General features: G+C 44.9%; 1 protein-coding gene across 1 annotated transcript; it reads left to right on the top strand.

Moving 5' to 3' along the window:
- The first annotated feature begins 246 nt into the window (after positions 1-246).
- Positions 247-1,605, top strand: tmem200b (transmembrane protein 200B). Its single transcript, XM_014178677.3, has one exon. The coding sequence runs from the start codon at positions 247-249 to the stop codon at positions 1,603-1,605; it is 1,359 nt and encodes a 452-aa protein (XP_014034152.2).
- Positions 1,606-25,497: the final 23,892 nt, after the last annotated feature.

The following is a 25,497-nucleotide window of genomic DNA, read 5'->3' on the forward strand; positions in this document are numbered from 1 at the left end:
CGGCAGTGTCAAGTCCAAGTTTATTTAAATTGCATTTAACATGGGTCACAACACACTTTACATTAAAAAGAGAAACAAAACAAAGTAGTAAGAAGGGGAGGGTGGGAGGGAAAGGGAATGAGGAGGTGAACAATATCAACAACAGTATAAAAACTATATAGGAAGCAGAAGCCACGTTAGTAGTCTCTTCTATTAACCTGCTTTTCTTCCACAGTGTTCCGATAGGGTGCTGGACCGAGTCGCACCATGAAGACCCAGAAGGCCGGGGCCCCCGGGGACCCAACGCCAAGCTCTCCTTCCCCACGCCAACGGATGTCTGGTTTCAGCCTGCGGGGCCGGAAGAAGAAGGAGGGCCTGATCCAAGGCAAGCTGCGCATCCGCTCCATGCCAGGAGCCTTCCTAGTGCTGGGGGTCATCGTGGTGGTGGTGGGCACAGCTCTGGCAGTGGCTGGGTACTGGCCCTACCGGACCCACCGATCATCACAGCTCCTTGGACTTGGACAACAAGGCTCTGGTTCTGTGGACAGAGCAGCAGGAGGTAGAGGTAAGGGTGTCTCTGAGCCCCAGTCATCCGGTTGGAGCCTGGGGGCTAAGAGCCTCCTGACAACGGCCAGTCTGATCCACAGTGAGCGGATGAAGCTCCTGGGACCAGTCATCATGGGCGTGGGGCTGTTCATCGTCATCTGTGCCAACACGGTGCTGTACGAGAACCGCGACAGGGAGACCCAGATGCTGCTGGCCCAGATGCAGAGCGTCATCTGTTCGGTGTCGGCGGCCGTGCCCTCGGCCGACCTCTCAGACATGGCAGCAGCCAACGCTATGGCCAGACACTACCAGTGGGTGAGCAGTCTGCCTGCCACCCACCTTAACATCCTCTGTCTGCAGCAGCTGGCCAGCTCAGAGCCCCTGCTGCAGACAACCAGAGGCAGCAGGGAGGAGGAGGAGAGGGCTGACTATATGTACCAGCAGGCCACCGTACAGACGGAGGCTCTACACCACCAGGAGTCAGCCTCCACCCCTTCCCTCCACTCCTCCCATTCCAACTCCTGCAACTCCAGCAAGACGGACTTCAACACGCGGTGGGGCAGTGGTGGTGGTGGTGAGCCAGGCGTAGGGGGCTCCTGCCCAGACCCTCAGCCCGCTCACCTCTTTAAGCTCAACAACTGTCTGGTGTCAGCCAGCTCCATGTCCACTCTGGGAGGGGACGACTGGTCGGAGGTCACAGCCATGCTGCCCAGGCGCTCCTACAGTCTTAGCTACAGGACTAACCCAGGCCCCCACGGGCCCCAGACTGTAATACGTCTACAGGAAGGGGCCATGCGACCCGGGGGACCTGGGGCGGACCCACAGATAGTGCAGTCCAAGCCCACGCGGAGGGAGCGCAGCTTGGACGTGTGTGTGAACATGGTTGGATGTGTGGAGACCCCGGAGCTCACTCCTGTACAGGAGCAGAAGCACCGCAGCTGGCCCCGGTTAGACCTGGGCTGTGCCCGCAGGTACCTGAAGCTGGACAATAAGGAGGACTCGGTGGACAGACTGCTAGACCAGTTGGAGCAGCAGTGTTCTCAGTGGGATAAGAGTTTCGGCTCAGGGCCTTTCCAGTGAGACCCAGTAAGGGCCCCGTATCTCAATAAGGCCTCATATCAGGGTCCTCTGTTTTTTAAAAGCAGCTTATAAAGAAAGATCCTCATGGATGCTGATATATCCACTACCAGGAGTAGGAGCTTTTCCCGTTGGATTATAATTGTGCACTGTTTTCACTGACTCCTGAAACTGAGAAAGGAGGCTATAACAGAAACCCTTCTAAGTACGACACTGAATTCCTCTCTACAGTGTCGAGCAGCTTCCAATCTGAAGATACAAACCTTTAGAAACCTTGTTTCTCGGACTTCCCATAGATATATAAATATGGATATATATGTGGATATATAAACACAAGTGTTGGAGGACTGCAGACGAATTGGATCAGTTTGGCAGACATTCTGTTTTAAGAGGGGAACAATACTCCATACTGTCAAAGATGAGTTGGAGACATTCCCCAGTCTGTTTACTGGGTGGCAGTTAGGCTTGGCACTTGGCAACACTGAAGGAATCAATTTGTCTTTCATTGCCAAAGCATTGCTTGTTTCCAGGACATAGCAAGCACATCCGAATGTGGGAGGTGGAAACCCATTCTAATGAGGGACTGTCTTCACTGTGTAATCTATTTAAAAACCAAACTACTGGAATCTGGCGGGGAGCCCCAGATGTGCTTCTGATAACAGCTAGTAAAATAAAACACGTGTCACAGAGACCAAAACAAGTGCATGATGATAGAGATGTCATGTGTGATCTATACCTACATAGTTCTGCAGAATAATGCTTTAATTGGCTGTAGATCAGATAAACACATAGTTAATGATAGGTTGGTAACACTTTATTTGAAGGTTACCTACATAAAGACTTCATTACACATTCATAAACAGTACATAAGCATTGATTAAGTATTATGTAGTGCTTGTTAATGGGTTATGTAGGGCTTATGAATGGGTTATGTAGGGCTTATGAATGGGTAATAAATCTCTTCAAGTACTATGTGTCCGTTTGCTGTCCTTCTCCTGGTTATTACCAAGGCTGTGTCCCAAATTACACCCTATTCCCTATATAGTGCACTGCTTTTGACCTGCACTCATAGGGCTCTGGTCAAAACTAGTGGTCTGTATAGGGCAGGGCTCTCCAACCCTGTCCCTGGAGAGTTACCGTCCAGTAGGTTTTAACTCCAACCCTGTCCCTGGAGAGTTACCGTCCAGTAGGTTTTAACTCCAACCCTGTTCCTGGAGAGTTACCGTCCAGTAGGCTTTAATTCCAACCCTGTTCCTGGAGAGTTACCGTCCAGTAGGTTTTAACTCCAACCCTGTTCCTGGAGAGTTACCGTCCAGTAGGTTTTAACTCCAACCCTGTTCCTGGAGTGTTACCGTCCAGTAGGTTTTAACTCCAACCCTGTTCCTGGAGAGTTACCGTCCAGTAGGTTTTAATTCCAATCCTGTTCCTGGAGAGTTACCGTCCAGTAGGTTTTAATTCCAATCCTGTTCCTGGAGAGTTACCGTCCAGTAGGTTTTAACTCTAACCCTGTTCCTGGAGAGTTACCGTCCAGTAGGTTTTAATTCCAATCCTGTTCCTGGAGAGTTACCGTCCAGTAGGTTTTAATTCCAATCCTGTTCCTGGAGAGTTACCGTCCAGTAGGTTTTAACTCCAACCCTGTCCCTGGAGAGTTACCGTCCAGTAGGTTTTAACTCCAACCCTGTTCCTGGAGAGTTACCGTCCAGTAGGCTTTAATTCCAACCCTGTTCCTGGAGTGTTACCGTCCAGTAGGTTTTAACTCCAACCCTGTTCCTGGAGAGTTACCGTCCAGTAGGCTTTAATTCCAACCCTGTTCCTGGAGTGTTACCGTCCAGTAGGTTTTAATTCCAACCCTGTTCCTGGAGTGTTACCGTCCAGTAGGCTTTAATTCCAACCCTGTTCCTGGAGAGTTACCGTCCAGTAGGTTTTAATTCCAACCCTGTTCCTGGAGAGTTACCGTCCAGTAGGTTTTAATTCCAATCCTGTTCCTGGAGAGTTACCGTCCAGTAGGTTTTAACTCCAATCCTGTTCCTGGAGAGTTACCGTCCAGTAGGCTTTAACTCCAACCCTGTTCCTGGAGTGTTACCGTCCAGTAGGTTTTAACTCCAACCCTGTTCCTGGAGAGTTACCGTCCAGTAGGTTTTAACTCCAACCCTGTTCCTGGAGAGTTACCGTCCAGTAGGTTTTAATTCCAATCCTGTTCCTGGAGAGTTACCGTCCAGTAGGTTTTAATTCCAACCCTGTTCCTGGAGAGTTACCGTCCAGTAGGCTTTAATTCCAACCCTGTTCCTGGAGTGTTACCGTCCAGTAGGTTTTAACTCCAACCCTGTTCCTGGAGAGTTACCTTCCAGTAGGTTTTAACTCCAACCCTGTTCCTGGAGAGTTACCGTCCAGTAGGTTTTAACTCCAACCCTGTTCCTGGAGAGTTACCGTCCAGTAGGTTTTAATTCCAATCCTGTTCCTGGAGAGTTACCGTCCAGTAGGTTTTAATTCCAACCCTGTTCCTGGAGAGTTACCGTCCAGTAGGTTTTAACTCCAACCCTGTTCCTGGAGAGTTACCGTCCAGTAGGCTTTAATTCCAACCCTGTTCCTGGAGAGTTACCGTCCAGTAGGTTTTAACTCCAACCCTGTTCCTGGAGAGTTACCGTCCAGTAGGTTTTAACTCCAACCCTGTTCCTGGAGTGTTACCGTCCAGTAGGTTTTAACTCCAACCCTGTTCCTGGAGAGCTACCTTCCAGTAGGATTTCACTACAAGAGGGTATGTCTCCAGGAGCAAGGTTGGAGAGTCCTGGTATAGGGAATAGGATGCTATTTGAGACGCAACCCCAGGTGATCCACCAGTGGGAATCAGCGGTGAGGAGAAACCCCTCCCTCCTGTCTACCGTCCTGTTGATTCTCTCACTGCCTCCTCAGAGTGCATCTTGTGTTCGTCCCAAATGACACCCTATTCCCTATGTAGTGTTCTGTATAAGAACTAGGGTGTCATTTGGGACGCGGTCCTAGTGTTTACGAGGAGGGGTCACCCCTTTCTTCGTCCAATAGAGGTGAGGGAATGGAGGACAGCACTGTCTCAGTCTGTTTGATTTAGTGGAATGAAATTATCAATGTTTTAGCATGCAGTTGGGGTGTGTGGGGCTACGTGATTAAGACATGTCTGGTTCCCTTAGGACGACACACACACACACACACACACACACACACACACACACACACACACACACAGGCTGATGTGGAGAGAAGGCTCCATTGTATTTTCAATGCCACAGCCTCTCTCTCTCTCTCTCTCTCTCTCTCTCTCTCTCTCTCTCTCTCTCTCTCTCTCTCTCGTCAGTGTTGCCTGTTTTGTATGCTGTGTCAGTGTGACAATTTGTGTTCTAAATGTATTACCAAGCAATATCAGTAGGTCTGACAGAACAATTATTGTCTGTGTCTGACCCCGTAGACCCACATACCATGCCTGTGTTACAAATATAAGGCAAAGCAACAAAAAACCTTCCTTGTGTTGTCAGTGGTTTCATTGGTTCACCTTGGCAAGGTTACAACCTTCCGTTGGGGTATTTATACGGTATCATTATTTGTGTGTGCCAAACCGATGACCCTATTCCTCACTAGACAGGGGCTTCGCGTCTCATTGTTCCTCCCATTGAGGACATTCTGCTGGGATGTGAACCAATGAGTCTCCTAGTTGACACTAGAGCCAATCAGCAAGGGTTTACCACGACACAAGGCATTCAAATGGAACAAAATGGAAGTCTGAACAGAATTTTGGAATCCCTCGTATCACAAACTCTTTCCTGTCTACTTTCTCCACTACTGTTTTTCTCATCTCTGCTAAAGACTTTCGACAGAGGACATCCTATGACCTTGAATTAGATAACGCTCACCTACAGTAGATCTACAAAACCACAAGTTCCTCTGTGTGTCTGTGTGGATCAGATCTGTCCGCTCAAGATGCATAGAAATTGTCTTCCGTTGGCACAAGGTGCTGCCCAAGTACTACCTCTGATGCGTTAGCATCTGGCTAGCAGAGATTATCCAGGCTGTGTCCCAAATGGCTCCCTAATCCCTATATCAAAAGTAGCGCACTATGTAGGGATTATGGTGCCATTCGGATGTAACCCAGTTCTCTCTGGCTGTCTGCATGATGTCAGGGGTTAAAGGTCAACAGCAAACCGAGGCATCGGTCTATCACCTTTTCAGCTGATTAGTCACAGACGATGCTCTCCAAAGTCCTCAGTCTTTCTCTCTTTAGTGTTATCTATTTATCATGCTAGAGGAAACTACAGCAATTTATGTAACCCTGTGGGTGATCAGGGTTTTGTGATTTAGAAAGAACACTGAAATGTGTGGAGGAGTACTTAGAAACACTACTGAAATGTTGTTGAGTACTTTCTAAGGTCTGGTAGAATAATGTGGTCATTACTCAAGTACTACAGTTAGAACTCAGTGTTATACAACGGGTGGGTCTAATCCTGAATGCTGATTGGTTAAAACCGCATTCCAGCCGGCGTCTATTGCACAAGGTACCACCGGCTAAATCTATATTGTTAAAATGCCTATTTACTCTGTTCCATCTGACTGCCCATCCACTATCTCATCAGTCCAGCCAGGCAATTTATAAACTTAATCTCCACTATAAAAAGCATCTAGACATTATCTCACATTTCTTTTAGCTTAACATTTAGGTTTTCAACAGCGGAGATTCTATAAACCTTGCTGTCTGTCTCTCCGACATTTGCAACATCGTTTCTATATTGAAATTGGATCTCCAGCTGTAGCATAGTAATGAACGTGTCGGGAGTCGAGATGAGATGGACGGACGGACGGACGGACGGACGGACGGACGGACGGACGGACGGACGGACGGACGGACGGACGGACGGACAGACAGACAGACAGACAGACAGACAGACAGACAGACAGACAGACAGACAGACAGACAGACAGACAGATAGGTAGCTTTTCTCAGCCAGTTGAAATCATGAATCAGCATCATTTGTATGGATATACACAAAGAAATATGAATAGAAAACAGGTAAAACAAAATGAAGTGCAGCTAGTTTGCAGTCTTTCCAGCTTCAGTTTGAAGTGATTGTGTTAGTTGTGTTGTTGGCTAGCTGCTCTGAACAACAGTGTCCTGACGAGAGAGCATATGTTCTGTGCCAGGCGAAATCGCGCCTCATTAGCTCATTGTTATGGATGTATCCAAATAAATATCACTAGAAAACAGCTTAAACAAATGCAAATGCAGCTACTTTGCTGTTATTCTGGCTGCACTGTTTCTAAATTAGCCGTAGTTGGCTAGCTAGCAAGCAAGGGATAAGAACGTTGCCAGGCAGTATGGTTGCGTCCATAGATACAGAACAAAAAGACAATGACTGGGTCACGTCTCTGGCAACCAAATCGATAGAACGAACAACTAGCCGGCTTGGGCAGAAACTGTCACGTCCTGACCAGTAAAGGGGTTATTCGTTATTGTAATTTGGTCAGGACGTGGCAGGGGGGTGTTTGTTTTATGTGGTTCGGGGTTTGTTGGGATATGTGTTTATGTAGAGGGGTGTTTGTTTAGAGTATTCTGGGGTTTTTGGTTATGTTCTATGTTTTGTATTTCTATGATCTGTCTATGTTGTGTATTTCTTTGTGTTGGCCTGGTATGGCTCTCAATCAGGACCAGCTGTACATCGTTGTTGCTGATTGGGAGTCATACTTAGATAGCCCTGTTTTCACATGTCCCTTGTGGAAAGTTGTTTTTGCACTGCTGTGTGTGTAGCATGCAATACTGTGCGTTCGATCGTTTTCTTGTTTTTGTTTTGTTACGTGTTCAAATAAAGTTAAGATGAGCACTCAACCCGCTGCGCCTTGGTCCACTGTATACGACGGCTGTTACAGAACTTCCCACCAACAATGGACCAAGCAGCGGGGTAAGGAGCTGGAGAAAGGCTATCGGGAGTCGTGGACCTGGGAGGAGATTTTAGCTGGGGCTGGACCATAGAGGAATGCTGGAGTGGACCGGGACTGTTATATTGGTACACGGTTGGCATTTAAGCCTGAGAGGCAGCCCCAATACATTTTTTTGGGCGGGGCACACGGGTAGTTTGGCTGGGCCAGGGTTAAGCCCCAAGCCAACTCCCCGTGCTTACCGGAGGCAGCATGTTACTGGTCAGGCCCCGTGCTATGGCGTGATGCGCATGGCGTCGAGGCCGAGTATTCACAGGCCGGTGTGCGCGGTGCCAGCGCTCCGCATTTGCCAGGGGGAAGCGGGAATCCAGCCAGTAAGGGTGGTGCCAGTACTGCACTCGAAACCGCCAGTACGCCTTCACGGCCCAGTGTATCCTGTTCCCGGTCCTCGCACCAGCCCTGAGGTGCGTGTATCCAGTCTGGCGTATCCAAAGCCAGCCCCACGCACCAGGCCTCCAGTGCGTCAGCCCAGTCCAACTCGTCCTGTTCCTGCTCCTTGCACTAGCCTTGGGATGCGTGTATCCAGTCTGGTACCTCCACTACCAGCCCCACGCACCAGGCCTCCAGTGCGTAAGCCCAGTCCAACTCGTCCTGTTTCTGCTCCTTGCACTAGCCTTGGGATGCGTGTATCCAGTCTGGTACCTCCACTACCAGCCCCACGCACCAGGCCTCCAGTGCGTAAGCCCAGTCCAACTCGTCCTGTTCCTACTCCTCGCACTAGCCTTGGGATGCGTGTATCCAGTCTGGTACCTCCACTACCAGCCCCACGCATCAGGCTTTCAGTGCGCAGTCCCCGTCCAGAGCTTCCAACGACAGTACCCCGTTCAGAGCTTCCGGCAATAGTGCCTCGTCCAGAGCTTCCGGAAATAGTGCCTCGTCCAGAGCTTCCGGCAACAGTGCCCCGTCCAGAGCTTCCGGCGACAGTGCCCCGTCCAGAGTGTCCGGCGACAGTGCCCCATCTAGAGATGGCCCACAGTCCGGAACCGAGAGAGACGGCCCACAGTCTGGAACTGAGTGAGACGGCCCACAGTCCGGAACCAAGTGAGACGGCCCACAGTCCGGAACCGAGTGAGACGGCCTACAGTCTGGAACCGAGTGAGACGGCCTACAGTCCGGAACCGGCGCAGCCAGAGTCACCCTACAGTCCGGAGCTCCCAGAGTCGCCCTACAGTCCGGAGCTCCCAGAGTTGCCCTTCTGCACGAGGTCTACAGTGACGTGCTTCAGCCCGAGGTCTACAGCGATGCGCTTCAGCCTGAGGTATTCAGCGGGGGTGGACAGGTTAGGTGATGGACTAAGGCCAGAGCCTGAGCCACCTCCACAGTAGGAGGATTGGGGAGGGGGGGTGTAGCACGGGAACCGTCGGTGACGGCAGCCACCCTCCCTTCCCTCCCTTTAGTTTGGGGGGTTGATTTTTGTGTTTATTTTTTGTGTGAGGTGCATCCGGGGTCTGCACCTTTGGGTGGGGGTACTGTAACGTCCTGACCAGTAAAGGGGTTATTTGTTATTGTACTTTGGTCAGGATGTGGCAGGGCGGTGTTTGTTTTATGTGGTTCGGGGTTTGTTGGGATATGTGTTTATGTAGAGGGGTGTTTGTTTAGAGTATTCCAGGGTTTTTGGTTATGTTCTATGTTTTGTATTTCTATGATCTGTCTATGTTGTGTATTTCTTTGTGTTGGCCTGGTATGGCTCTCAATCAGGAACAGCTGTACATCGTTGTTGCTGATTGGGAGTCATACTTAGGTAGCCCTGTTTTCACATGTCCCTTGTGGAAAGTTGTTTTTGCACTGCTGTGTGTGTAGCATGCAATACTGTGCGTTCGATCGTTTTCTTGTTTTTGTTTTGTTACGTGTTCAAATAAAGTTAAGATGAGCACTCAACCCGCTGCGCCTTGGTCCACTATATACGACGGCTGTTACAGAAACCCTAGATTTGATCTTGTGGAAGGATGAAATAGTATGAATAAATGAATCAAAATTACGTTTTTAATGAAAATATGTAAATCATTATTTGAATATGTTGGTAACCCGTTGTATAAAAGTGATAATGCCCTCGAAGCCGGTCTTTGGAGGATAGATTGGCATGACTTCGTCTCGGGCCTAACAACACCCGTGCCAATATATCCTCCAAATACCGGCTTCTCAGGCATTATCACTTTATTAACTTACAGTTTGAACTCAGTATTAACTTACAGTTAGAACTCAGTATTAACTTACAGTTTGAACTCAGTATTAACTTAGTTAGAACTCAGTATTAACTTACAGTTAGAACTCAGTATTAACTTACAGTTAGAACTCAGTATTAACTTACAGTTAGAACTCAGTATTAACTTACAGTTTGAACTCAGTATTAACTTAGTTAGAACTCAGTATTAACTTAGTTAGAACTCAGTATTAACTTGGTTAGAACTCAGTATTAACTTAGTTAGAACTCAGTATTAACTTAGTTAGAACTCAGTATTAACTTAGTTAGAACTCAGTATTAACTTAGTTAGAACTCAGTATTAACTTAGTTAGAACTCAGTATTAACTTAGTTAGAACTCAGTATTAACTTACAGTTAGAACTCAGTATTAACTTACAGTTAGAACTCAGTATTAACTTACAGTTAGAACTCAGTATTAACTTACAGTTTGAACTCAGTATTAACTTAGTTAGAACTCAGTATTAACTTACAGTTAGAACTCAGTATTAACTTACAGTTAGAACTCAGTATTAACTTACAGTTAGAACTCAGTATTAACTTACAGTTTGAACTCAGTATTAACTTAGTTAGAACTCAGTATTAACTTACAGTTTGAACTCAGTATTAACTTAGTTAGAACTCAGTATTAACTTACAGTTTGAACTCAGTATTAACTTAGTTAGAACTCAGTATTAACTTACAGTTTGAACTCAGTATTAACTTACAGTTAGAACTCAGTATTCATTTTAAGACATTAAATGCTGGTGGGTGGGGAGGACAACCCAACAACCCAACAGATCCTCACAATTAGTGTAATATGTGTGTGTGTGTGTGTGTGTGTGTGTGTGTGTGTGTGTGTGTGTGTGTGTGTGTGTGTGTGTGTGTGTGTGTGTGTGTGTGTGTGTGTGTGTGTGTGTGTGGTGTGTAAGGGAGGCAGGGAGCTGAGTAAACGGCTTAAAGCTGGTTGTAATTGTGTTTTACAGCAGTCACTCCCAGAGGCACAGCCTCGTTGGCCTGTATGCAGAAGTCAATGGGATCCAGGTGTGAACACAACACAATGCTTTCAAGGGATACTAATTTACCAAAGGAGTGGAGAAAAGCACCAGGCAGGGATGAGAATGAATGTGTCAAATCTGAAAACAGTTTTGGGGTTAAAGTTTGACACTGTGGTGTGTCCTTAAACTAATCCCCCAGGAGAGGTTCATTTAAAATTGAGCTTTTAGAGAGCATGGTTGAGTGTCCCAGGTCTAAATCAGTCCCTGATTAAAGGGGAATCACCAACCTGGTGTCCCAGGTCTAAATCAGTCCCTGATTAAAGGGGAATCACCAACCTGGTGTCTAAATCAGTCCCTGATTAAAGGGGAATCACCAACCTGGTGTCTAAATCAGTCCCTGATTAAAGGGGAACAATGAAATAATGCAGTGAAACTGTCTTGGAGGTCCGGAGTTGAGTTTGAAGGCCCTATATAATGCACTACTCACCCTATTCCCTATATAATGCACTACTCACCCTATCCCCTATATAATGCACTACTCACCCTATTCCCTATATAATGCACTACTCACCCTATTCCCTATATAATGCACTACTCACCCTATTCCCTATATAATGCACTACTCACCCTATTCCCTATATAATGCACTACTCACCCTATTCCCTATATAATGCACTACTCACCCTATTCCCTATATAGGGCGCTACTCACCCTATTCCCTATATAATGCGCTACTCACCCTATTCCCTATATAATGCGCTACTCACCCTATTCCCTATATAATGCGCTACTCACCCTATTCCCTATATAATGCGCTACTCACCCTATTCCCTATATAATGCACTACTCACCCTATTCCCTATATAATGCACTACTCACCCTATTCCCTATATAATGCACTACTCACCCTATCCCCTATATAGGGCACTACTCACCCTATTCCCTATATAATGCACTACTCACCCTATTCCCTATATAATGCACTACTCACCCTATTCCCTATATAATGCACAACTCACCCTATTCCCTATATAATGCGCTACTCACCCTATTCCCTATATAATGCACTACTCACCCTATTCCCTATATAATGCGCTACTCACCCTATTCCCTATATAATGCGCTACTCACCCTATTCCCTATATAATGCGCTACTCACCCTATTCCCTATATAATGCACTACTCACCCTATTCCCTATATAATGCGCTACTCACCCTATTCCCTATATAATGCGCTACTCACCCTATTCCCTATATAATACACTACTCACCCTATTCCCTATATAATGCGCTACTCACCCTATTCCCTATATAATGCGCTACTCACCCTATTCCCTATATAATGCGCTACTCACCCTATTCCCTATATAATGCACTACTCACCCTATTCCCTATATAATGCACTACTCACCCTATTCCCTATATAATGCGCTACTCACCCTATTCCCTATATAATGCGCTACTCACCCTATTCCCTATATAATGCACTACTCACCCTATTCCCTATATAATGCACTACTCATCCTATCCCCTATATAGTGCACTACTCACCCTATCCCCTATATAGGGCACTACTCACCCTATTCCCTATATAGTGCGCTACTCACCCTATTCCCTATATATAGTGCACTACTCACCCTATTCCCTATATAGGGCACTACTCACCCTATTCCCTATATAATGCACTACTCACCCTATTCCCTATATAATGCACTACTCACCCTATCCCCTATATAGGGCACTACTCACCCTATTCCCTATATAATGCACTACTCACCCTATTCCCTATATAATGCACTACTCACCCTATTCCCTATATAATGCACTACTCACCCTATTCCCTATATAGGGCGCTACTCACCCTATTCCCTATATAATGCGCTACTCACCCTATTCCCTATATAATGCGCTACTCACCCTATTCCCTATATAATGCGCTACTCACCCTATTCCCTATATAATGCGCTACTCACCCTATTCCCTATATAATGCGCTACTCACCCTATTCCCTATATAATGCACTACTCACCCTATTCCCTATATAATGCACTACTCACCCTATTCCCTATATAATGCACTACTCACCCTATCCCCTATATAGGGCACTACTCACCCTATTCCCTATATAATGCACTACTCACCCTATTCCCTATATAATGCACTACTCACCCTATTCCCTATATAATGCACTACTCACCCTATTCCCTATATAATGCGCTACTCACCCTATTCCCTATATAATGCACTACTCACCCTATTCCCTATATAATGCGCTACTCACCCTATTCCCTATATAATGCGCTACTCACCCTATTCCCTATATAATGCGCTACTCACCCTATTCCCTATATAATGCACTACTCACCCTATTCCCTATATAATGCGCTACTCACCCTATTCCCTATATAATGCACTACTCACCCTATTCCCTATATAATGCGCTACTCACCCTATTCCCTATATAATGCGCTACTCACCCTATTCCCTATATAATGCGCTACTCACCCTATTCCCTATATAATGCACTACTCACCCTATTCCCTATATAATGCACTACTCACCCTATTCCCTATATAATGCGCTACTCACCCTATTCCCTATATAATGCGCTACTCACCCTATTCCCTATATAATGCACTACTCACCCTATTCCCTATATAATGCACTACTCATCCTATCCCCTATATAGTGCACTACTCACCCTATCCCCTATATAGGGCACTACTCACCCTATTCCCTATATAGTGCGCTACTCACCCTATTCCCTATATATAGTGCACTACTCACCCTATTCCCTATATAGGGCACTACTCACCCTATTCCCTATATAATGCACTACTCACCCTATTCCCTATATAATGCACTACTCACCCTATCCCCTATATAGGGCACTACTCACCCTATTCCCTATATAATGCACTACTCACCCTATTCCCTATATAATGCACTACTCACCCTATTCCCTATATAATGCACTACTCACCCTATTCCCTATATAATGCGCTACTCACCCTATTCCCTATATAATGCACTACTCACCCTATTCCCTATATAATGCGCTACTCACCCTATTCCCTATATAATGCGCTACTCACCCTATTCCCTATATAATGCACTACTCACCCTATTCCCTATATAATGCACTACTCACCCTATTCCCTATATAATGCGCTACTCACCCTATTCCCTATATAATGCGCTACTCACCCTATTCCCTATATAATGCACTACTCACCCTATTCCCTATATAATGCACTACTCATCCTATCCCCTATATAGTGCACTACTCACCCTATCCCCTATATAGGGCACTACTCACCATATTCCCTATATAGTGCGCTACTCACCCTATTCCCTATATATAGTGCACTACTCACCCTATTCCCTATATAGGGCACTACTCACCCTATTCCCTATATAATGCACTACTCACCCTATTCCCTATATAATGCACTACTCACCCTATCCCCTATATAGGGCACTACTCACCCTATTCCCTATATAATGCACTACTCACCCTATTCCCTATATAATGCACTACTCACCCTATTCCCTATATAATGCACTACTCACCCTATCCCCTATATAATGCGCTACTCACCCTATTCCCTATATAATGCACTACTCACCCTATCCCCTATATAGGGCACTACTCACCCTATTCCCTATATAATGCACTACTCACCCTATTCCCTATATAATGCACTACTCACCCTATTCCCTATATAATGCACTACTTTTGACCTAGGGTGCCATTTGCCATCACACCTCTGAAACTATTCAAATCTGCCTGTCAAATCAAGCTTGAGTGTGTCAGCGGAGAGGGAGGAAAACCCCTTTGATGGGGTTCACGCTCTAGAAGGAGCTATAGTCCTTTCCAGCAGCTTCTTCTAGTGAATCCAATTGAAATCCACAAGATTTTACAGGCTTTCCTCTGAGGTAGAGACGGATTAATGATAATATAGTGATTATGGAGAATATTTGCTTTCAACAACAAGAGGCAGACTTTGCAGAGACTCAGTGTGCGTCACCAAAGTAATGCACTATAAAGGGAATAGGGTGCCATTTGGGACTCAGAAGAGTATCTAAAAGATATTACATCATTATTCAGACATGGTGGGAGATTAACATGCTCAATTACAAACTGTTCTGTAGGGCCATTATGCCAGTCTCTAATGTAGCCCAGTAGGGCAATTATCACAGTCTCTAAGGTAGCCTGGTAAGGCCATTGTCCCAGTCTCTAAGGTAGCCTGGTAAGGCCATTATCCAAGTCTCTAAGGTAGCCTAGTAAGGCCATTATCTCAGTCTCTAAGGTAGCCTAGTAGGGCCATTATCCCAGTCTCTAAGGTAGCCTAGTAGGGCCATTATCCCAGTCTCTAAGGTAGCCTAGTAGGGCCATTATCTCAGTCTCTAAGGTAGCCTAGTAGGGCCATTATCCCAGTCTCTAAGGTAGCCCAGTGGGGCCATTATCCCAGTCTCTAAGGTAGCCTAGTAGGGCCATTATCCCAGTCTCTAAGGTAGCCTAGTAGGGCCATTATCCCAGTCTCTAAGGTAGCCTAGTAGGGCCATTATCCCAGTCTCTAAGGTAGCCTAGTAGGGCCATTATCCCAGTCTCTAAGGTAGCCTAGTAGGGCCATTATCCCAGTCTCTAAGGTAGCCTAGTAGGGCCATTATCACAGTCTCTAAGGTAGCCTGGTAAGGCCATTATCCCAGTCTCTAAGGTAGCCTAGTAGGGCTATTATCCCAGTCTCTAAGGTAGCCTAGTAGGGCCATTATCCCAGTCTCTAAGGTAGCCTAGTAGGGCCATTATCCCAGTCTCTAAGGTAGCCCAGTAGGGCCATTATCCCAGTCTCTAAGGTAGCCTAGTAGGGCCATTATCCCAGTCTCTAAGGTAGCCTAGTAGGGCCATTATCCCAGTCTCTAAGGTAGCCCAGTAGGGCCATTATCCCAGTCTCTAAGGTAGCCCAGTAGGGCCATTATCCCAATCTCTAAGGTAGCCTAGTAGGGCCATTATCCCAGTCTCTAAGGTAGCCTAGTAGGGCCATTATCCCAGTCTCTAAGGTAGCCTAGTAGGGCCATTATCCCAGTCTCTAAGGTAGCCTAGTAAGGCCATTATCCCAGTCTCTAAGGTAGCCTAGTAGGGCCATTATCCCAGTCTCCAAGGTAGCCCAGTAGGGCCATTATCCCAGTCTCTAAGGTAGCCTAGTAGGGCCATTATCCCAGTCTCTAAGGTAGCCCAGTAGGGCCATTATCCCAGTCTCTAAGGCAGCCTAGTAGGGCCATTATCCCAGTCTCTAAGGTAGCCCAGTTGATATGCTGCTGTTTATTTTCTATTATGTGAATTTAATGTGATTTTCCAATTATACAACAGCATGTGGGGAAGCAACTGAGGTAAAGGACTTATAGGTTAAATATGATTGAGTTGTAGATTCCAGAGTAATTCTTTACGCTCACAAATAGAGCGTGGTTTACTGATAATAATGGTATAGTAATGATTCAATGTGATAATGGTGATAATGGTATAATAATGATTCTATCTAATAATGGTTGTAGTATGGATGATGGTCCACAACACATTTCCCCTTCTTCCCCTAGCAGTCGATCACTCTGTTCATGGAAGATCCAATCATTATGCCTCAGTAAAAGGGTGGCTTTTAGGACTTAAGGGGTCATAGTACCATTAGTTATACACATGTCCTTCGCCCACCCTTTAACTATGCTGCACTACAACAAGGTAAAAAGTCATGACCAGTAATGATTTGTGTTCATCAGTGTTTGTAGTTGTTCTGTTATGAACCTTAACCAAGATTTCCTAATCCTATCCAAGACATTAATGAAACAGCCAGTGGTAAACGTATATCATCACAACTCCCATTTAGTAAAAAAAAAAATAATGTTTTATTCATGTTTTGTCCTGTTTGGCATTCTGAATGTATTTAGGCGTTTTTGTTGCAGTCTTTCTCAAGTCTCTGTGACCTTTTAGCAGTGATAATCCTCCATGAGTATAATGCACCATGTCTTCTACAGCAGCTGTTCCCCTCTGCTCTTGATGATTTGACTTGTATGACAGCCTGCTGGCGCTCTTTGATGATGCGTGTCCACGCGTAGGGTTGCAGGGAGCCTTGTCAGCCGTTTACTTGGCTCACGCAGAGGAGAGTGACTCCTGACTCCTTAGATAACAGCATGACAAAAACAGAAAAAACACAACTGACTAGAACTTTGCTTATGTCAACAGTCAATCCCATCACTTGAAGTAGGCAAGAGATTTGAGATTCACCCTCTGAAGAAAAACCTAGTGTCAAAGATCAATAGTAAGAAGTTCCCTCGCAGGGGTATTTTTCCTGTTTAGTGAGATGGGAGAGATTATAGCTATATCGTAATATTTTACCTCTTATTTGTTTTACACAGATGAATTTCCTTGGCAGAAATCTATTACAGTATACTCCCTTCCCTCTCTCTCTACCTCACTATCTCTCTTTCCCTCTCTTCCCTCTCTCTCTACCTCACTATCTCTCTTTCCCTCTCTTCCCTCTCTCTCTACCTCACTATCTCTCTTTCCCTCTCTTCCCTCTCTCTCTCTCTCTCTCTCTTGCACTCTCGCCCTCTCTCTCTTTCTTTCTCTCTCTCTTCATTCTCTCTCTCTCTCTCTCTCTCTCTCTCAATTCAATTTAAGGGCTTTATTGGCATGGGAAACATATGTTAACATTGCCAAAGCAAGTGAACTAGATAATAAACAAAAGTGAAATAAACAATAAAAAATGAACAGTAAACATTACACTCAAAAAAGTTCCAAAAGAATAAAGACATTATAAATGTCATATTATGTGCAAATAGTTAAAATACAACAGGTCACATGTATTGCGGCTGTGATGGTATTTTTAAGTGATAATGCCCTAGAAGCTCTAGGGGGCATTATCACTTTTATACAACGTGTTACCAACATATTCAAATAATGATTGACATATCTTCATTAAAAACTTTATTTTGATTAATTTATTCATACTATTTCATCCTTCCACAATATATAGTCCTGACACAAATATAGGGTTGCTACCCAAGCCGACTGGTCGTTCGTTCTGTTGTTTCGATTGCCAGAGACGCGACTCAGTTCAATCTTTTTGTTCTGTATCTATGGACGTGACCCAGACGTTCAGTGTTTTTGTTCTGTATCTATGGACGTGACCCAGACGTTCAGTGTTTTTGTTCTGTATCTATGGACGTGACCCAGACGTTCAGTGTTTTTGTTCTGTATCTATGGACGTGACCCAGACGTTCAGTGTTTTTGTTCTGTATCTATGGACGTGACCCAGACGTTCAGTGTTTTTGTTCTGTATCTATGGACGTGACCCAGACGTTCAGTGTTTTTGTTCTGTATCTATGGACGTGACCCAGACGTTCAGTGTTTTTGTTCTGTATCTATGGACGTGACCCAGTCGTTCGTTCTAAATGTTCCATTGCCATACTGGCTGGCAACGTTCTTCTCCCTTGCTTGCTAACTAGCCAACTACGGCTAACTTACAGTCACGTCAAACAGTGCAGCCAGAACTAACACAACTCAGGATATGACCCAGATACAGACACAGGAGGCGGAAGATACAATACACAGAGTAGTTTATTAAACCACAGGAGGTAGGCAAAGGGCAGGTTGAGGACAGGCAGAGGTTCAGAACCAGGTCCAAGTTCGACAGGTATAGGGCAGCAGGCAGTCTCAGGGTCAGGGCAGGTTGAGGACAGGCAGAGGTTCAGAACCAGGTCCAAGTTCGACAGGTATAGGGCGGCAGGCAGTCTCAGGGTCAGGGCAGGTTGAGGACAGGCAGAGGTTCAGAACCAGGTCCAAGTTCGACAGGTATAGGGCGGCAGGCAGTCTCAGGGTCAGGGCAGGTTGAGGACAGGCAGAGGTTCAGAACCAGGTCCAAGTTCGACAGGTATAGGGCGGCAGGCAGTCTCAGGGTCAGGGCAGGTTGAGGACAGGCAGAGGTTCAGAACCAGGTCCAAGTTCGACAGGTATAGGGCGGCAGGCAGTCTCAGGGTAAGGGCAGGTTGAGGACAGGCAGAGGTTCAGAACCAGGTCCAAGTTCGACAGGTATAGGGCGGCAGGCAGTCTCAGGGTCAGGGCAGGTTGAGGACAGGCAGAGGTTCAGAACCAGGTCCAAGTTCGACAGGTATAGGGCGGCAGGCAGTCTCAGGGTCAGGGCAGGTTGAGGACAGGCAGAGGTTCAGAACCAGGTCCAAGTTCGACAGGTATAGGGCAGCAGGCAGTCTCAGGGTCAGGGCAGGCAGAAATTCTTAACCAGGTGTCGTGTCTTTGGCATCATTAAAACGGAAGACATGTTTATCAAATAACTCTCTGTAATTATTATTACGCGATTAAACTGATTAATCGTGTAACTGTCATTAACTAGGAGGTCGGGGCACCAAGGAAAATATTCAGATTACAAAGTTATAATTTTCCTAATATAACTTTCAGATATTATAATATCTGATCTATTAGTCTTCTGATTAATGGCGTATTAGTTACCTCGTCAGTCTCATTCCAAACGTCGTAAATTGTTGGTTATCTGCACGAACCCAGTCTTCACTATGAGTCATCCATACATCAACTGTCTTTAAATAATTTATTTACTAACTAAGTAATTCACAGAAATGCATAATAAACAGATATGGTTACAAGGAAATGATAGGAGAATGTGCCCTAGTGGGCTAAAAGGGCATGGCGGCTTGTTAGACAAAAGAGTTGATAATTATAACAATTGATATGCTAATCCTTTGCACATGAACGCTCACTCATTCGGAAACAATTGCAATCAATATATATATTTACGCTCAGTGTGTCGTCGGGATCTTTGTTGAAGAGTTCGTTCTGTTGGAGAGTTTTGTGTTCTCTTTCTCTCTCTCTCTCTCTCTCTCTCTCTCGGTTAGAATGGATATTTCAAAGTGACATTCATTAATGTCGTTATAGGACAGATGTTTCGTCGGTCTTCACATTCAATGATACCGAATTCCTAGCTGCAGACTAGTAATTAATATCAAAGACTTGTTATTATTCTGTCGGTATCAATAGTCTAAGAGTTTAACCACGTGGTATGGTTAAAGTTCAGAACGAGGAATGCATGGTCAAACCTTTAGCCACTCTTAATGGAGGTAAGCTCGGTCTGGTGATATAAAATCTGTGTGGGGGTTATATTCGGAACATAGAAAAGGCTGTCTCATGACGCCAGGTCCCGCCTGGCCATGGGGGCGTGTCGATGACTTGGTGAAACTTTACACAGAAATACAATTCTCTCACATTAACATCTTACAAGCATCCCAACATATTCCAAATAGCTTTATCCTTATTCATTCATTTTATACAACCATTAGATGTAAGTCTCACAACTGAGGCTATTATATAAACAGAGCCATGGTAATGTGGCCGTATTGTCTCTCATGAGTTTGACAAAATTGTACCAAACGGACCAGTTCGTAGCTGGATTCTTCACCGATCTTTTATACCTTCTCCAGAACATAAATGTCGTTCGATTCTCCAGTCCTGTGAGGTGGAAGAATTCCTGGGTTCTTTCTATGAAACCCACTCTCTCTTTATACTATGGCCATGAGGCGGGACATTTTCTTTGGAATTTACGACCTCTCTCACAGAGCCTGGGTAGGGGGGATAGGGGGGTGGTGCATAGAAAACCCAAAGAGGGCAACGTCATGACATATGTCAGAGTCAGATAGGTACAGGAAGGCAGGCAGGATCGGTGTCAGGGCAGGCAGAAATGGTCGGAACCAGGAGGACTAGAAAACAGGAACTAGAGAAATAGGTGTACGGAAACACACGCTGGTAGGCATGACGAGACAAGACGAACTGACAACAGACAAACAGAAAACACAGGTATAAATGCACAGGGGATAATGGGGAAAATGGAAGACACCCAGAGGGGGGTGGAGACAGGCACAAGACAGGTGAAACAGATCAGGGTGTGACAAGAGTAACAACAGTAGCTGCATTTGTTTAAGATGTTTTCTAGTGACATTTATTTAAAAATCCATAACAATGAGCTAATGAGGCACGATTTTGCCTGGCATAGAAAATGTGCTGTCTCGTTAGGACACAGAGGAGCTAGCCAACAACATAGCTAACACAATAACTTCAAACTGAAGCTGGAAAGACTGCAATTTAGCGGCACTTCGACCTTTTTTCAATTGACATTTCTTTGTATATATCCATAAAAATTATGCCAGCTGATTCATGATTTAGACTGGCTGAGAAACGCTGCCTGCCTCTCTCTCTCGTCCAGACTCCCAACCCCTACATGTTCACTACTATGGGAAAGTTGGAGATCGAATTTGAATATAAATTTAGCCATAATTTGTGGAATAGACACTGGCTGGAATGCGCTTTTAACCAATCAGTATTCAGGATTAGACCCACCCATTGTATAACACCCAATAGATATGGGAGTTTATCAAAATTGGGTTTGTTTCCAAATTCTTTGTGGATCTGTGTAATCTGAGATGAAATATGTGTCTCTAATATGGTCATACATTTGACAGGAGATTAGGAAGTGTAGCTCAGTTTCTCTCTCTCTCTCCCTTCCTCTCTCTCTCTGTATGTCGCTCTCTCTCTTGCTCTCTCTCTCTTTTCTATCCTCTCTCTCTCTTTTCTCTCCTCTTTCTCTCTCTTTTCTCTCTCTTTTCTATCCTCTCTCTCTCTTTCTCTCTCTCTCTGTCTCTCTCTTTTCTATCCTCTCTCTCTTTTCTCTCCTCTTTCTCTCTTTTCTCTCCTCTTTCTCTCTCTCTTTTCTATCCTCTCTCTCTCTCTCTCTCTCCTCTCTCTCTCTCTCCTCTCTCTACAGCTCGAGTGTCTTTTTTCATCATTATCACAGAGCATCAAACGCCCCCACAGAGAGCAACTGGAGAGGGCCCATTGGTGTGTGTGTGTATGTATGAGAGTGTGTGTGAGGGGGCGAGAGAGGAGGGTGTTGGCTCTCAGCAATGTTCTGAAACTCCTCACTGTCCAATCCGGATGGAAGACACCCAACCGGCAGAAGACTCAAAATCTTTGACTGTCTCACACTGGAATTACGCAGGCTGTATGATATGTTACAAATTGTCAATTCTTACAATATATTACGAATTTGCAAAATGTAAGATGTGTTATGAATTCCAAATTGTTGTGTCTAATGTTAGCTAGGTGGCTAACACTAAAGTTAGCTATGTGGCTAACGTTAGCTAGGCTAGGGGTTAGGGCTTAAGGTTAGGGTTAAGGTTATGGTTAGGAGATAGGTTAAAGGGTTAGGGGAAGGATTAGCTAACATGCTAAGTTGTGGCAAAGTAGCTAAAAAAAAGAAGTAAGTATTTGCTAAAGTTGTCCGTGATGAGATTTGAACACACAACCTTTGGGTTGCTAGACGTTCACGTTATACGCCTATCCACCCACCCCGACCACTTCCATTTTTTACATGAAGTAACCTTCTGTCTTATGTAACCATACCAAACGTAACATATCGTACTGATTTGAATGTCCCGGATTTACATTTAGTATGTTACGTCTAGTCTATGAGACTAGGCTGTACAGTAGGATGTTGGAGGAAGGGAGACAATACTTTAGATGCTACTGTAGCTGTATAAGGGATCAAGGATGGTACAGTGAGGGTGTGTCCCAAGTGGCACCATAGTCTCTATATCCGGCACTACTTTTGACCAGATCCCTGTCAAAAGTAGTGCACTATATAGGGAATAGGGTGACATAGCCTTGGTCCATCTTCTCCATAGCCCGAGGGACAGTTTGTTTAATTTCGACCTGAGTAGAGCCTCTAATGTGGCGGTTTAGATAAGCATACCATCGCTGAGCTGATTAACATATCACCACTGAGACTGACACACTCTCAGATTAGAGGGAGGTTGGGAGTTTTCCTGGGACTGTTTTTTGAAGCATGCATGTTTGGCATTCGATTTTATGGATGGGTGTGTTTCTTTCCGTGCTTGTTCATGTTTATGTTCCAGAGGATTGACTACGAGTTTATGTTTATATCTGGGCATATTGGGTCAGTGTAATCAAATCAAATCAAATGTATTTGTCACATACACATGGTTAGCAGGTGTTACATTTTCGTTTTTACATTTTAGTCATTTAGCAGACGCTCTTATCCAGAGCGACTTACAGTAGTGAATGCATACATTTCATCTCATTTCATACATTCTTTTTTTCTTTTTTTTTTCTCTGTACTGGTCCCCCGTGGGAATCAAACCCACAACCCTGGCTTTGCAAACACCATGCTCTACCAACTAAGCCACAGGGAAGGCCCTGTGTTAATGCAAGTGTAGCGAAATGCTTGTGCTTCTAGTTCCGACCATGCAGTAATATCTAACAAGTAATCTACCAATTCCACAACAACTACCTTGTACACACAAGTGTAAAGGAATGAATACGAATATGTACATAAAAATATATAAATGAGTGACGGCCGAATGGCATAGGCAAGATGTAGTAGATGGTATAGAGTACAGTATATACATATGAGATGAGCAATGCAGGGTATGAAAACATATAAAGCGGCATTGTTTAAGGTGGCTAGTGATACATTACATCAGGATGGCAAGATGCAGTAGATGGTATAGAGTACAGTATATACATATGAGATGAGTAATGTAGGTTATGAAAACATTATATAAAGTGCCATTGTTTAAAGTGGTTAGTGATACATCTGATTACATCAAGATGGCAAGATGCAGTAGATGGTATAGCGTACAGTATATACATATGAGATGAATAATGTAGGTTATGTAAACATTATCTAATATAAATAACATAAAGTGGCAAGTGATAAATTGATTACATCAATTTTCCCATTATTAAAGTGGCTTGAGTTGAGTCAGTATGTTGGCAGTAGCCACTCTGTATTAGTGATGGCTGTTTAACAGTCTGATGGAGTGTGTGTGTGTGTGTGTGTAGTGTGAGTGTGAGTGTGAGTGTGAGTGTGTGTGTGTGTGTGTGTGTGTGTGTGTGTGTGTGTGTGTGTGTGTGTGTGTGTGTGTGTGTGTATGAAGGTACTCTTGGGATTTCCCTGGCTTGTTTACCATTAGTCTCAGCGTTCCAGTCACGAAGAGGCTGTTCTGGTGTTGTGAGGGTGTGTGTGTGTGTGTGTCGTGAGGAGAGAAGAGAAGAGAGGTGAGGCGAAGTGAGCGCCTCTGTAATTCAAACAGAATAATCAAACCCCATCATCCAGGCCCCCCATCCTCCCCAACCCACCCCATCCTCCCCAACCCACCCCATCCTCCCCAACCCACCCCATCATCCAGGCCCCCCATCCTCCCCAACCCACCCCATCATCCAGGCCCCCCATCCTCCCCAACCCACCCCATCCTCCCCAACCCACCCCATCCTCCCCAACCCACCCCATCATCCAGGCCCCCCATCCTCCCCAACCCACCCCATCCTCCCCAACCCACCCCATCATCCAGGCCCCCCATCCTCCCCAACCCACCCCATCCTCCCCAACCCACCCCATCATCCAGGCCCCCCATCCTCCCCAACCCACCCCATCCTCCCCAACCCACCCCATCATCCAGGCCCCCCCATCCTCCCCAACCCACCCCATCCTCCCCAACCCACCCCAGCCCTGTCTGTCCTCCCAGCCATACTCAACACTCCAGTCCCTCCCCTACACCTCTCTACCCCTACCCCTCCTATTTCGAGAGCCTTGAAATATAGAATGAGGATAGCATGAGAGCCTTGAAATATAGAATGAGGATAGCATGAGAGCCTTGAAATATAGAATGAGGATAGCATGAGAGCCTTGAAATATAGAATGAGGATAGCATGAGAGCCTTGAAATATAGAATGAGGATAGCATGAGAGCCTTGAAATATAGAATGAGGATAGCATGAGAGCCTTGAAATATAGAATGAGGATAGCATGAGAGCCTTGAAATATAGAATGAGGATAGCATGAGAGCCTTGAAATATAGAATGAGGCTAGCATGAGAGCCTTGAAATATAGAATGAGGATAGAATGAGAGCCTTGAAATATAGAATGAGGATAGCATGAGAGCCTTGAAATATAGAATGAGGATAGCATGAGAGCCTTGAAATATAGAATGAGGATAGCATGAGAGCCTTGAAATATAGAATGAGGATAGCATGAGAGCCTTGAAATATAGAATGAGGATAGCATGAGAGCCTTGAAATATAGAATGAGGATAGCATGAGAGCCTTGAAATATAGAATGAGGATAGCATGAGAGCCTTGAAATATAGAATGAGGATAGCATGAGAGCCTTGAAATATAGAATGAGGATAGCATGAGAGCCTTGAAATACATTTCTATATTTTCTTCTTCACTCTCTTCATCAGCAATTTATGAAGATGTAGTTTGACACCAGGCCTCTGTTCTGATTTTAAAAGCAATGTGAGGAAAGGCATTGGTGTGAAGTATTTAAGTAAAAATACTTGAAAGTAGTACTTAAGTCATTTTTTGGGGTATCTGGACTTTACCTTATTATTTATATTTTTTATAAGTTTTACTTTTCTTCACTACATTCCTAAAGAAAATAATGTACTTTTTACTCCATACATTTGCCACCTTAATAGAAAATGACTCAAGTAAAAGTGAAAGTCACCCAGTAAAATACTACTTGAGTAAAAGTCTAAAAGTATTTGGTTTTAAATATACTTAAGTGTCAAAGTTAAATGGAACTGCTAAAATGTACTTAAGTATCAAAAGTTAAAGTTTCAGTAATTTTGACTTAAGCAAATATTTTTTTTATTGATGGATAGCCAGG

Source organism: Salmo salar, chromosome 27 (genome assembly GCF_965601325.2).
Source record: "Salmo salar chromosome 27, fSalSal1, whole genome shotgun sequence".
In the NCBI taxonomy this organism is placed as follows: domain Eukaryota; kingdom Metazoa; phylum Chordata; class Actinopteri; order Salmoniformes; family Salmonidae; genus Salmo; species Salmo salar.

Coding starts and splice junctions, on each gene's coding strand:
- tmem200b (XM_014178677.3), top strand. CDS start 247: ATGAAGACCCAGAAGGCCGGGGCCCCCGGGGACCCAACGCCAAGCTCT.